The 14,453-nt window shown below is 41.0% G+C and overlaps 2 protein-coding genes and 1 long non-coding RNA gene across 5 annotated transcripts in view; 2 read left to right on the top strand and 1 right to left on the bottom strand.

Annotated features, from left to right (window-relative positions):
• The window catches only part of LOC144681699 (V-type proton ATPase subunit S1-like), a 31,581-nt gene extending 26,918 nt beyond the window's left edge, over positions 1-4,663 (bottom strand). For all 3 annotated transcript variants that reach the window (XM_078543545.1, XM_078543547.1, XM_078543546.1), the window contains exons 1-2: positions 4,371-4,663; positions 1,568-1,703 (exon numbers count right to left, since the gene is read on the bottom strand). In XM_078543545.1, the coding sequence (XP_078399671.1) occupies positions 1,568-1,703; positions 4,371-4,639 (405 nt within the window). In that variant the 5' untranslated portion in view covers positions 4,640-4,663. The remainder of the gene's footprint in view (positions 1-1,567; positions 1,704-4,370) is intronic.
• Positions 4,664-5,849: 1,186 nt separating this feature from the next.
• Positions 5,850-10,791, top strand: rps23 (ribosomal protein S23; the record flags this gene model as incomplete). Its single annotated transcript, XM_078543549.1, has 3 exons — positions 5,850-6,022; positions 6,693-6,813; positions 10,597-10,791. Coding segments are annotated over 3 exons (441 nt in total), but the record flags the coding sequence as incomplete, so codon positions are not given.
• Positions 6,826-9,407, top strand: LOC144681703 (uncharacterized). The gene is made up of 2 exons (XR_013576827.1): positions 6,826-7,410; positions 8,477-9,407. It is a non-coding gene; the product is annotated as an uncharacterized LOC144681703 (long non-coding RNA).
• Positions 10,792-14,453: the final 3,662 nt, after the last annotated feature.

Here is a 14,453-nt window from a genome sequence, read left to right as displayed (position 1 = left end):
CAACATATGCTGCGGGGAGAACCATTCTTCTCCTCAACCACTAAGGCTGGTGTAAGCATGGTCAGTACCCATTTGCCCACCCAGCATGCGACAGATGCCCTCTGCAGTAACGACAGCAAGACATGGTGGGGGGGGGGTCAAGGGCTAAGGCTGCCTTCTGGGTCAAATGGCCAAGACAGACATGGCACTCACCCTTCCAGAGCGCAGCAAATCATTGAATCGTTTCCTGCACTGTGTGCCAGTGCACCGCACATCATCATGGGCACTTACAGCGTCACCCACCTCCTCCCACGCCTGGCTGGTGACATGGGGGGCCCTCCTCCTCCCATCCTCCGGATACAGAAGTTGCCGACGGATTGCAGGAGGACAGCAAGGCATGCATCGGAAAATCAGGGGGCACAGTGGCCTCCCGCTGGCCTCTCCTGAAGCCTGCCCCTTCTTCCTGCTCATGCTGCTCTCCACTCGCACCCCCCTCCCTCTCTCCATGAGTGGCCATGGTGCACTGCCTCAAGCAGGCTGCCTGGCCACTCTTTATGCAGGCTGCTGGCTCCCTATTGGAGCCGGCAGCCTGAGGCCGCCCCCCCCCCCCCCCCCACCCCCAACCCCCCCGCGACTATTTTCCCGTTCTCCACGGGAGTCGCTTACCCGCGGGGTGGGCCTTAATTGGCCCACCCGTGGAAAATGGCAGCACTGCCCGTTTCTTCAGTGGCAATTGGCCGCCCACTGCCGCCGGGTCGGTCGGGCCCGCACGACCGGCAAATGGAAAATTCTGCCCAAGAAGTTTGAGGAAAAGTGGGCACAGATTTTGGAGATGACAACGTGTTCAAGGACTTTAGGGAAGTAAGGAGGTTGGAAATGGGACAGTAGTTTGCAAGAACAGAGGGTCAAGGGTTGGTATTTTGAGGAGAGGGGTGATGATGGCATATGTAACGGAGAGAGGGACAACACCAAAAGAGAGAGAGCTATTTACAATATTAGCTAACATGGGGGCCAGGAGGGGAAGTAGACTGATCAGCAATTCAGTGGGAATAGGATCAAGAGAACAAGAGGAGGGTCTCATGGAGAGGGGATGAGGAAAGGTAAGAGAGAAAATAGAGAAAGATATAAGTTCAGGGCTAGGGCAGGGAGGACCATTGAAGAAAGTTTGACCAGGTTGGCTAGTGGAAGGGAAGCATGCTGATTGGATTCTGTCAATCTTAGTGACAAAGAAATTCATGAGCTCTTCACGCTTGTTGAAGATGAGGGTGGAGGGGGTGAAGAAGAGGGTTTTCAGTGCAGAAAAGAAGCCAGGGTTATCTTTGCATTCCAAGATGATCCTGGAATAGTGAGGAGTTCTTAGCAGACAAAAGCAGTATCTGTTAGTGAGTTTTCACATTTCCGGGTTGGAATCTTGCTCGCAGTTTTAAACCATTTGCAATCTTTCTCAGTTTCTGGACTGACCAGTTGGATCACAATGATCTTTACACATTCCTTTTTAAGTGTTACAATGTTGCCTGTTGATCTTTTTAAAACAGATTTTAAAATCCTTTAACTCATATGTTTGCAGAAAAAAAATTGCCTCAATTACCTTGTCTTGCCAGAAAAGTACTACTTTCTTTGGACCCCTGTTGAAAACAGGACTGAGATATGTGGACAGCTCCAGCACTTCTTTGTGCGGCCCAATGTGCTCTTCATGTGGAATATTCACCGTCTGCCACAATGCCCTGTATTAAATTGAATGAAGTCATAGATTTGTGTTAAATATTGAAATGGAAAAATCTGCATGTTTGATACAATGTTTCCATTTGTCAATGTGAGATGACTATCTAAAAATTATGTAATTATGTTCAATTAAAAAGGTTTAATCCTAGCTTTTGTTACTATTTGCATTAGGCAATTGAATACACTGGTGAGTGGGAGCCAAACTGCTAAGCAAGTAAAAGAGGTAAAATAGGTTGTAATATTCAAATCAGAAAGCCTTTCTGACACCAGGGCAGAATTTTACGGCCGGTCTTGGCGGGGATTGAGCCGGAAAATGCGGCAAACCGTTCAAAAGTCTGAAGAAGAGTCATACCGACTGGAAACATTAACTCTTTCACGCTCCACAGATGCTGCCAGACCTGCTAAGTTTTTCCAGAATTTTCTGTTTTTGTTTCAGATTTCCAGCATCTGCCCTATTTTGTTTCTATTGCTTCAAACTTTAGCCAGTGTTACTTAAACTATCGCACACAAACGGATTTGTTGGACTTGAAATAATACGTGGGAGCAGGAATTATGTTGGTCAAAATCGAAGGACTCCTCATATCACAAACTCTCAAATCCCAATCTGCACCGTCCTCAACTCAGGAATTTAGAGGCCAATTGTACTCGCATCCTTTCAACGTTTAGGGCGGGTCAGAAGCTTGTTTACATTTTTACAAATTTATGAAATGATGCGATGAACGACTGAAAAAGCACCCACAATAACACTGCGTTGATGATGGGATATGGGACGTCAAGTATTAAAGAGCAAAGATAGCTATGGATTAATTATTTTTGAATAATTATATCTTATATATAATAATTATATCTTACTCAGCAAGATATTTACCCAGATATTTATTAGCACGTTGCCAGGTGATAGTTGATAGAGAATGTGAATAATGCGCAGCGGTCATCGGGTCAGCAAAAAAAAATGTTTCTGAGACCATGGGAATGATTCCGCTGCACCAAGTACTTCGAGCGGATCCAGGTACGAAAATAGCATCACAGTACAGTTCAACCATGTTTTATCTTATTCACAGAATATTTTGAGTTTGAACATTTGTTTATAACATTTATATAAAACGAGAACATACCATCTTAAGGTATGGTATGTATATGCTGGTGAATAATATTTAGAGAATGTATTTTTGTGGGGTTGTTGGGGATTAATCCTCCCTCTCCTGTATCCTACTGGGTACCCTATCAAACTCTTTCGAGTTATCAACAGTCACAGACTGCAACTCTTTCGAGTACAATCACAGTTCTTGGTTTCCGGGAGTGGGACATGGACCCACAACCCTCTGATTCAAAGGCGAGGGTGCTATGAACTGAGCCACAGCTGACACCTCATGGGGTACCCTATCAAAATTCTTTCGAGTTATCAACAGTCACAGATTGCAACTCTTTCGAGTACAATCACAGTTCTTGGTTTTCCAGGAGTGGGACATGAACCCACAACCCTCTGATTCAAAGGCGAGGGTGCTATGAACTGAGCCACAGCTGACACCTCGTGGGGTACCCTATCAAGAAGCACTACCGCTACCTGGACCTTAATTGTACAGGCAACAAATGGTAAAGTGGGAGAACCCAACTCAAAACATGGAGCTAAAAGCAAAATACGGCGGATGCTGGAAATCTGAAACAAAAACAAAAATACCTGGAAAAACTCAGCAGGTTTGACAGCATCTGCGGAGAGGGATACAGCCGGCGTATCGAGTCCGTATGACTCTTCATAGGAGCTGTCTAACATTGTCTGACCACTGATTTATTGGAGGATCTCAGATTATCTAATACAAGATTAAATGAATCACATGTCCACATTGGCCTACATCATCGGTAAAGTCCCATCTGTCCAGTACAGCTAGGTATCCAGATTAAATTCACAGTTGGGAAATGCAGTACACCGTTTTAGTTAATATAGAATCGGACACTTTTTAGGCTTGTTCGCTTTTCACAAGCAAAACGATTATATCATATGTTCGAGGTAAAATCTGGTACAGACAAGAAAAAAACTGCAGATGTTAGAAATCTGAAATAAAAACATAAAATGCTGGATATACAAAAAGGTCCCAACATCTGAAAGGAAAAAAAATATAGATGAGCGTTTGTGGACAGATTAAATTAACGGGGCATTTCAATCGTTTTCTGTTTTATTTAAAAACTACTAGAACTGAAGAAATACAAAAATGTTAGTGACTTAAAATGGATAATATGCAATAAAACGAGGTTTACATAAAACAGAAAGTAATAAATCATTTGACCTTCACTTTATGAAGTTGCAATAACGAATGTAACTTGTTTATAGCCACCTTTTGTAAAGACTTCCTCTGCGATAATAAATTGATAATCTAAGCAGTCAGTTCCGAAGGAAGTTTTCAACATAAATCCAGCCCTTTACGAATTTTGTTTTGGACAATCCAATCAACGAAAGGTCCCTGGTCAAACTATTAGAATAGATGCCCGTTTATATTATTGTCAGTTAATTTAGATTAAATAAATACTAAGTTCATTTTTTTTTCTGCAGATTAAAGGTAAACCACTTATTGATTATTCATAATACTCATAAATAGATGTATAAATAAAGTAATGAAATATTTGGAATATATTTTATAAATTAAACAATTTGTAGCTGTAAAACCTTCACTTACTTTGCCGATGACCACATTATAACAGGCACGGTCTGATCAGCCGTAATCGAAAGCCTAATGAGGAGGGAAATTGTTAAGTAGTGTATCTTATAGGTTTCCATTGATGAATATGAGCAGCGACTGTAACAGAAACTCCGAATCGCTGTGTTCCAAAACCGAACGTCGGCTTCAAGCCCGCTGCGAGAGCTCGAGCAACATCCGTGTGATTGACAGTAATTTCCACCAATCATCGATGGATTTTCTGCCGAGGACCCAATGACGATAAACATAAGGCGGGGTCTCCAGAATTACACGTTTTAAACGGATTAAAAAATATGATTTCGGTGAGTATAATTTATTTTTCGAATGAGGGGATTATTTCCTCTCAGACTTTATACAGGCGTGCGTAAAAGATGATTTTTTTTTTGGTCGCGTTTTACGGCAGGCGCTAGAGAGCCGCCGGCTGGGGTCCTAGTGCTGGGTAATAGGTGCTGCGCACGGCTCCTCTGGTCTTTTCGCTGAGAGGCCGAGTCTGTGATCATGGGTGAGTGAGGGAGAGAACGAGAGGAGAGCAGCCCCACTGAGGCTCTGCTCGCACCGAATCCCCTCCTTCGAAACTGCCACACGGCGTTTGCACAGTTCGCCTCTGGCACGGGGGCGCCGGCAGTTTATTTTAATGTATTTTATTAATGTGACAACCAGCCACATGCGAGCCGCCACGCCACGGCTTTTTGACTGGAGGCTTTAGGCCCAGGGCCTGGTTCAGGCGGTCGCTTGGCTTCCAGTTTGTTCAAATATAAATCTATTAAAAATCGCTCCGGATGAGAAAATCCCAACACACCTTTCTTAATTGTAGACAAAAAAAAAAACCGATTTCAACTGGGTTAGATTATTTCTTGGAAGATATGAGGAAGTGCTGGATTATTTTTTATAATGTGGATTTTTCTCAATTGAGTTAATCGGTTTGGAGGTGGCGATTTTGCCCCCACCCTGCAGCACTCTAGATGAAAGGACCTTCATGATGACACATACACTTAGCTGTGGTTCTAAGTAAGACCAATCGGGCGACAGCCATTTGGTTCTGAGTCCAACACCATTTCCTTTACCGAGTTAGCATTATTGCTACTAGGCGAAAATGATTGCATGTTGGGACTTAATTTCTGTGTGACACTTTATTGGCACGAAATTCCTTTGAAAGGAAATATTCGAATATATTCTATCAAGTGTGTGTTCCAAATGAAATTCAATACTGGCACTCGAGTATGTACAATTGCTAATCTTGGCATTTTGTACAGAGCAATTTGGCGATGTGTGATTCTGTTTGCAGCAAACAATTTATATTGCTAGAGATCTACTTCATTAAAGTTATGCTGGATGATATCTTGGACATCAGCAAAACCATTGGGTTGAGTTTCATACTATCTTGACTCTTGCGCAGTTTATGTTTTGTCATAATTCTCTGTATATAGAAACTAGTAATCAGAAATTAAGATATTTTAACATTTGCTTTTAGGTAAATGCCGTGGTCTTCGTACAGCCAGAAAGTTGCGTAATCTTCGGCGAGATCAGAAATGGCACGATAAACAATACAAGAAGGCCCACTTGGGGACAGCCCTGAAGGCCAACCCATTTGGTGGTGCCTCTCATGCCAAAGGAATAGTCTTGGAAAAAGTGTAAGTAACTGAAGAGCTTGCTTACCATTACTGATTGCCAAAAGGTTTTTACTTTTTCTGAAACATCCCTGTATTACACTTCTTTCCTCAATTTTTAAAGGGGACTTGTAGAATGGCCTTGGATAGCTGGCTGTATTATTTCACACACTAGGAAAGGGTTCCTAGCCACCGTTTGATACATCCTTTCAGTGGTATGGCTGGTAACTGACTAGATGAGCAATTGCAACCTGGCACCGTGACACTTAACTAGACTTAATGGTCTGATCTGTAACTGCTGAATATTCACATCAATATTTCAGAGCAATTTCACCATAGCCATAAGAGACCTATATGTATAATTTAGTAGCAGAATAATGTATGTTAAATTATAAGTTTTTATATACTAGTCTGGTTTTAAAAACCTGTATATGCATTGGTTTTATTTAATTGATTTGGATAAATCAAATTTCTCTGGTTTATCAATTGTTTGTATAAACCACATCTACTTTTAAGTGAACTCCACTGGGAAATTAAACTGCTGTATTCCTCCTCCTTCGATAACTTTAATGCTGTCTTTAAGTTTGCAAAAATGTCCCAGGGTGTATCATCAGTTTGGGAGGGCAGAAATTCAGTGCATGAATTAGAAGAATTCAGGAATATGGGAATTTATTAAATCTTCTTTTTGATACAGTGGTGTTGAGGCTAAGCAGCCCAATTCTGCCATCAGAAAGTGTGTTCGAGTCCAACTTATTAAGAACGGCAAGAAAATCACAGCTTTTGTTCCAAATGATGGTTGCTTGAATTTCATTGAGGTAAGCAATCACGTTAACAGTACCCTACTGGATTGTTACTAGTGCTATGAATATAAATGATACTGTTTTATGTTATATACTACTTTCACTTATATTAATTGTACAATTAGATAAACTTTTTAAAAATCAGACCATGCTACCACATTTCTAGCATTTTGTAACAGCTGAGAACGCAATGGCATAAAATGGGTCTTCCAGTTTTGTTCTAATTGATCAATTTTTTTGCACTGGCAAAGGTAAAGAACTGCAACATCTTGGAGTACAAGATAAATAATGGGACCTTCAATGAAATAGTTTGAAAGATCACTTATTTCCTTTTTGTATATTTAAGCACATTTTTAGGCTTTCTCCTATATGTATTTCATATCCTTTTCCACATTATTTGTAAGCAAATTACCTTTTAGAACCTGAAATTAGTGGGGATCAGGGAGAGCGCTTGAGGCTAGAGTTATACCCAACATCAAGGAAGATTGCTGCTGGAGACCAATCACTCAGATTGGTGCAGGAGTTTCAGGGCAGCACCTTGGGCTCAACTATCTTCAGTTGCTTCATCAGTGACCTTTCTTCAATCATAGAGGCAGCAGTGGGATTTTTGCTGTTGATTGGATTATTCAACTCCCCATTTGCAATTTGTCAGACAATGAAGCAATCCATGCTTGCATGCAACACGATCTAGACAACATCCAAATTTGCGCTGATTATTGGCAAGTAACATTTGTGGTATGCAAGTGCTATGCTATTACTATTCCCAACAAGAGAGGGACTAACCAAGACCTTTTGACATTGAATGACATCACTGTGGAGGGTCACCATTGGCCAGAAACTTTGACTGGAATAGCCATATAAATGCTGTGGCTACCAGAGTAGGTTAGAGACTCGCTGTTCTGTGATGTGGCTCATCTGGCCCCAGAGACTTGCCAACACCTTCAAGGCACAGGTCTGAAGGAGTACTTTTGCACTTACATTGTGAAACTCAACAGCAGTCAGACAAAGCAGTGCACTTTATTAACAGACCATGCACTCCCTTCACCTCAGATACATTATGATTGCAGCATGTGCCATCTATTGCACTGCATCAAGTCACCAACACGTGTGACAACAGCTCCCAAACCTCTAATCTCCATTGCCTTGAAGCACAAGGGCAGCAGTTGCATGGGACACCACCACCTCCCAAGTTCCCTGTCAAGTCATACACCATCCTGACTAGAGAAATAAACTTCCCATCGGTGGAAGGATTGACAACCACAGGACCAGATTTATGGTAATTGGAAAAAGAAGCAAGGACATTTCTTCCATTGTTCTTTCAGCTTATTTGGATCAAAATCCTGGAATGTCCTACCTAAAAGCATTGTGGGAGCATCTGGACTGCATTGGTTCCAGAAGGCGTTGCCACCACTTTCTCAAAGGCAACTAAAAATTGAACAATAAATACCACCTTGCCAATGATGCTGCATCCCACAGAATGATTTAAAAAGGATTACCTTCTGATAGCCATTCAAGAGAAAGCTATTCTTTCCTCAGCCCTTTCTCAAAAATTCAGATGTGTGAACAGGTTCATAAGATAAATGTCTGGAAAATTAGTGTGTAGAGAAATTATGAAATAAAAACAAAGTGCTGGAAAAACTCAGCCAGTCTGGCAGCATCTGTAGAGAGAGAGAAACAGAGTTAACGTTTCAAGTTTCTTTGGTTCTGAAGAGGAGTGATATTAGACTCAAAACGTTAACTCTGTTTCTCTCTCCATAGATGCTGCCAGGCTTGCTGAGTTTTTCCAGCATTTTCTGTTTTCATTTCAGATTACCAGCATTTCCAGTATTTGCTTCTATTTTAGTGAGAAATTATGAATGTTTAATAATAATGCTTTTAGTAATGCCCCTACTGTAGGCATCCAGCAGCAGTGATGTCATTAAGCAGGATAAACACCCAATCGCATTGAAGTATCCTCACTGCAAACCAGGAAGGGAAAAACACTGAATTCCTTTACTTCTTAATTTTTATATTTTATAGATAGCAAAATAAAAGTTTGGATCATATAAGAATTAGGACCCAAAATATCAAACTTACAACATTCCACATTTAAAATAATTTTATCACAATGGAGAGTTTGGCATTTAAAAAATATATTACTCTTTCAGGGCCAGTGAGGTAGTTTAACAGTAATTGTGAACTTAGAGCACAAGTTTAAAAATCCAATCATAAGGTACCTCATTTCAACAAAATGTTTAACTATTTCTCCCACCAAGACTAATGGAGTTAACAGTGGGCATTCTTGTCAGCTCAGTCATTTCTAATTATGTTCTGGGGGACCCCTAAAGCACATCCTTTGGAGAATGTAGATTCACTGACGGCAACCTTTGGATTTTCACGTTTAGCTGCACATATGTGGAGAAAAGTGACGAGAGTGGGCACTGACAGTTTTGTTGTTATTATTAGCTTACAATCTGGGCCAATGTGTCGGAATACCTGATCACTGCATTGCCTTGAAGTGAATGGAGCAGGGTAAACTAGGGGTACCATATGTAAAGCAGATCAGGAAGGACTTAGTTTCTAAGTTACTTTGTGTCCACTTCAGTACCTATTAACATCACTGTTGTGAGCAGAAGTATAAAGAATTAATTGCCATTTATAGTAGCACCATATGACCTGGGCCAGCCTAAAGCATGCTCCTTAACTATGTAAGTTATAGTGCTTGTGTTAAGTTTAGCAGCCAATTTTCATACAGAAAATGAATGAATCTGTTTTCATTGATGTTGGTTGCAGGTAGAATGGGGAACTTAGACCCCCTGATTTAGAAACAAAAATTCAAGTTGGCAAGTGTGTAATAATGGCATGGGGTAACTCGTCCCTGTATAATTCCACCCATCCTTTCTATCAATTTCAATTTCATTAAGATAACAAATTGGAAAAAAATAGGTAACTATTAATACTGGAGGGTGGTGTACTAAAAGGCTATCTGATAACTCTAAACATTTGAGTACACTTGAGGTGTGCGCACAATTCTTATAACCCTGACATACCTACAAAATTTCTGCTTGGTGCCAAATTAGATTTGTGCTTTTAAATGTTACTGATTTTTTTTTTGTTTTGTTTGTCAAGTTGTGTCTGTCTCTATGCATTCTTCTATTTCCTATTCCCTTTCCTGCCTCTACGTCCACCTACTCTCGCAGAAAGATCAATGGTAAAAGTTCCTGATTGGTGCAAGTAGAGTACAAGTAGAGTAGGTTACAAGTTCAAAATGCTTCATTGAAATGTGATGTCTTTCCACAGCCACCCACTTATCGTCCACTTTGCTGAGTTTGATCAGTCAATTACTAATGGCAGTTGGGCATGACTTTAGAATTGCATCCCATTTGAAGTACTTTTCATGTAATGCCCAGCTTGGCAATTTGCTTTATATTCTATTCCAAAGTTATGAAATCGAGACTGTATGTACCTGTCATATGCCACGTGTGCTTCACTTACAAAGTAAAATATACTTAAAACTGTTTTGAATACCTCTGCAGTCAGTTAAGATATGCTGACACAATCACATTTGCACTCTTGATTAAAACCCACTTCACTGAGCACAATTTAAAATTCTTCCCCAATCCTTTTGTGGCATCCACATGGGCACTTTTCATGGGGAGTCAAAGGAAACAAAGGTGATGCACTAAATAGCATTAATGTCCAGAACTGAAACTACATTTGGTAATCCTTCCTCTCTCACCAACTGTTATAGATTGGATGATCCCTACTTGTAAATGCTTTGAGCTATTTCACTAATGGTCAAAATTTCTCATCTTTTAGGAAAATGATGAAGTTCTAGTCGCTGGTTTTGGTCGTAAGGGCCATGCTGTTGGTGATATTCCTGGTGTCCGTTTCAAGGTGGTGAAAGTAGCCAATGTATCTCTTTTGGCCCTGTACAAAGGCAAGAAGGAGAGACCAAGATCTTAAACTTTTCAGTATATTAACAAAGATGGAAAATAAAACATTTTAAACAGATGTTTGACAAAGCTAAAACGTCCTTGTGTTATTGAATCCTTTCTTTTGCAACAATTTCATCATTAAGACTCAATGGAAAAAATCTTGAGAACATATATATGTTCTAGGTTTTGGTATTTGAGGGTTCTGTATTTTTTTCCTCTGGGCAAACCACAAGTTCTTTGAACTAGCTAGAGGTAGGTTTGGAGTAGTCCATTAATCATTGTTTCATGTGGGGTGGAGGGGGGGTGGGGTTTCAATTGACCTTTATTGAACTGATAATCCTTGCATCTCTTGTTGCTGCTGTTTTCAGTTATGGGATGAGATGAAAATGTATTTTTCTATCCAGCATTTGACAGAGTAAAATTGAAGTCGGTGGGCATCAGAGAAACTACTGGTCGGAGTCATGCCTAGCACAATGGAAGATGGTTGTGTTGGAGGCCAATCATCTCAGCCCCATGTCATCACTACGGTCCTATTCCTAATCATGCTCATCTGCTTCATCAATGGCCTTCCCTCCATCATAGTAAGGTCCGAAACGGGGATGTTGGCTCACAACTCTTCAAATAATGAGGCGGTCTGTGCCCACACGCAGCAAGACCTGGACCAATATTCAGGCTTTAGCTGATAAATGGCAAGTAACATTTGCAGCACAAAAGTGCCAGGCAATGAACATATCCAACAAGAGTCTACTATCTCCCCATGACATTCAACAGCATTATCCTTGCTGAATCCATCACTGTCAATATCCCGGAGGCCACCATTAATCAGAACTTAATTGGACCAACAACATAAATACTGTGGCTACACAAACAGGTCAGAGACTCTGTATTCTGCACCAGTGATCCATGTACTGACCCTCCAAAGCCTTTCCACTATCTGGAAGGCACAAGTCAGAAGTGTGAGAATATTTTCCACTCAACTGGATGAATGCAGCTTCAACAACACTTAAGCTGATCACCATCCAGGACAAATCTGCCCGCTTGATTGGCACTACCTTAAACATTCTCTCATCAGTGCACAATAGCTGCAGTGTGTACCATCTATAAGATGCACTGCAGCAACCAACCAAGGCTGCTTTGACAACACCTACCAACCATGTGACCTGTACTGTGTAGAAAGGCAGCGGGTGCATGGGAGCATCTGAGTTCTCATCCGAGTCACAGACTTTGACTTGGAAATATATTGCCATTTCTTCATTGCTGGATCAAAATCCTGGAAACTCCCTATCCAACTGCACTAGATGGACAATAAATGCTGGCAACAAAATTCATCAATAAGTTTTTTAAAGAAAATGGCATAAACTAAGTTGGGTAATCTGGTGAAAAGTCAATAAAGACATCTGGAAGGCAAATTCCATATGAAAGTGAGTTGGTGAGGAAGAAACAGTACAGGTCATAAGTGACATTGGGAAAGAACTTAGAAATACAACAACATGTTAAATCTGCTCTTGTCCATGTTGAGAAGTGAGGAAGCTGTGAACTGATGTCAAAATAAGCTTGTTAATAGTGGAGGGTGGATATTGAGTTCAATAGAAAGGGTGGTGATCAAGAAACGGTTCAATTGTATTTTACTCCTTTCATCTTCAAAGTCATTGAGACAAGCTTATTTTCTTTCCTTGCAACTCTTCCTGAAAGAACCAAAGGGAAGGAAGGTCTATGATCGTGTGGAAGATGGTATTGATTAAATGACAAAAAGGCTGATGGGTGCAAGGCAGAAGGAGTTTTTAATGGAACAAGAAACAAAAGATGGGTCAAGGGGAACTGTAAATGGCTAATTACCAGATGCCATGCAAAATAATGAAGCAGTGGTCATTATATTGAGTCCAGGAGGTTGCTAAGTGCCTGGTAGGAAAATGTGGTTTGTTCCTTGAGCATTTGTTGACCTTCATTGGGACGGTGTTGGAGGTGAAGGTCAGAGTTAGTGGGTCATAAAATTAAAATGGCTATCAACTGGAAACAAGGATTACACTTTTGGACTGAACAGGTGTTCAGGAAAACGATCAACTAATCTGCATTTGGACTCCTCAATGTAGAGCAGCTCCTCAGATTCTGTATTCCACACTCTTCAATCAAACTGCATTATTTTCCTGCTCTCAATGATACGCCTGTGTATGTAATTGTCCAGCCCTGTTTGCACTATGAAGCAACCATAATGTAAGGTAATGTGTACAGGGACACCCTTTCTTGAAATTGTTTCCCCCTTGATTTTTGTGGGCAATTGTGAGGTTACAAGGGTGAATTTGTCTGCTGTACCTGTATTTTGAACACTAACAAAATATTTATTTAGTGCCTTAAACATAACAAAACATCCCAAGGTGCTTCAGAAGGCTTTTATCAAACAAAATTTTGACACCGAGCCACAGGGCAGATTGGTCAAAGAGGGAGTGCCTTAAATGAGGAAAGAGGTGGAGAGGTTTAGGGAGGTAGTTTTAGAGCTTGGGCTTTTAGCAGCTAAAGGTACAACTACCAATGGTCAGAATTTAAATTGGGGATGTTCAAGAGGCCATAATTGGAGTGCAGATATCTCAGAAGGTTGGAGATTACAGAGCTAGGAAGGAGTTGAGAAATTTAAAATGGAAGAGTTCCTTAACCAGGAGCCAACGTACGTCAGCAAGCACAAGGATGATAGGTGAACTAGATTTGGTGAGGGTAAGGAAATGGGCAGCCAAGTTTTGGATGACCTCAAGTTTAGACAACATAAAATGTGGGAGGCCAGCCAGTGGTGTGTTGGAATAGTCATGCCTAGAGGTAAAGGCGCAGACCAGAGTTTGGGCGGCAGATGGGCTAATGCAGGAATGGTCGGGCCATGTTAGGGAGGTAGAAATAGATGGTGAAGAAGAACTAGGGAATTCATCTAATGACCTCACCAACACATCTCTATACCAGAGGATCCTACAGATAGTCTGCAGACTGGTCCAAAATGCAAGTCACTGACGAGCAACACTACAACTGAGGCCACAGGCTAGAACCCTCAACCCACCACTCGCATGATGTCACACAAAGTGACTGGTTCCTGCATGAGTGGTCATAAGTGTGAGCAATAATGTAGTTTATAAGCAAGTCTTATGTAACTTACAACATATGCAAGATTGGATTTCAGCATTTCTGGAGCTGGAAACAAAAGGGGACGAACTGGTTAAATGTGGAGCCTGACATGAGACCAAAGCTCTGCAGCTTGCAACCAGACATCACCTCACTAATGTCTCATCAAAAGCAGTGACATTCTTCTCGTTAATTCTGATGAGTTTTTTTGGTGCTGGCTAGTGAAAGCTGGTGTAGTAGGACCAGGAGGTAGTCCACAGGGTCTTTCACATGCCTAAGTAGTCTGTGGGGGAAAATGTTTCACAAACCATTGCATTAAATGACTCACTTAAACCAAAATATTTTCATTTATCTCATTGCTACTCTGCACAAATTTACTGATGCATTTTGCTACATTACTGTCCCTCCAAATCTGCTGTCATCACTCCTCCGCTAAAAAAACAATTCTTGACACCACCTTCCTTACAAACTATCGCTACATCTCCAACTTCCCTTTCCAAAGTCCTTCAATATGTCACCTTCCAAATATATGCCCATCTTTCCTAGAACTCCATGTTTGAATCCCTCCAATCAGGTTTCTGCCTGGCCACACTGAAAGGGCTCTGACCAAAGTCAGATATAACATCCTATGTGATAATG

The sequence above is a fragment of the Cetorhinus maximus genome, chromosome 6 (genome assembly GCF_964194155.1).
Source record: "Cetorhinus maximus chromosome 6, sCetMax3.hap1.1, whole genome shotgun sequence".
Lineage (NCBI taxonomy): Eukaryota > Metazoa > Chordata > Chondrichthyes > Lamniformes > Cetorhinidae > Cetorhinus > Cetorhinus maximus.
Note: the sequence above shows the minus strand (reverse complement) of the source record. Positions and strands in the feature narration are given on the sequence as shown.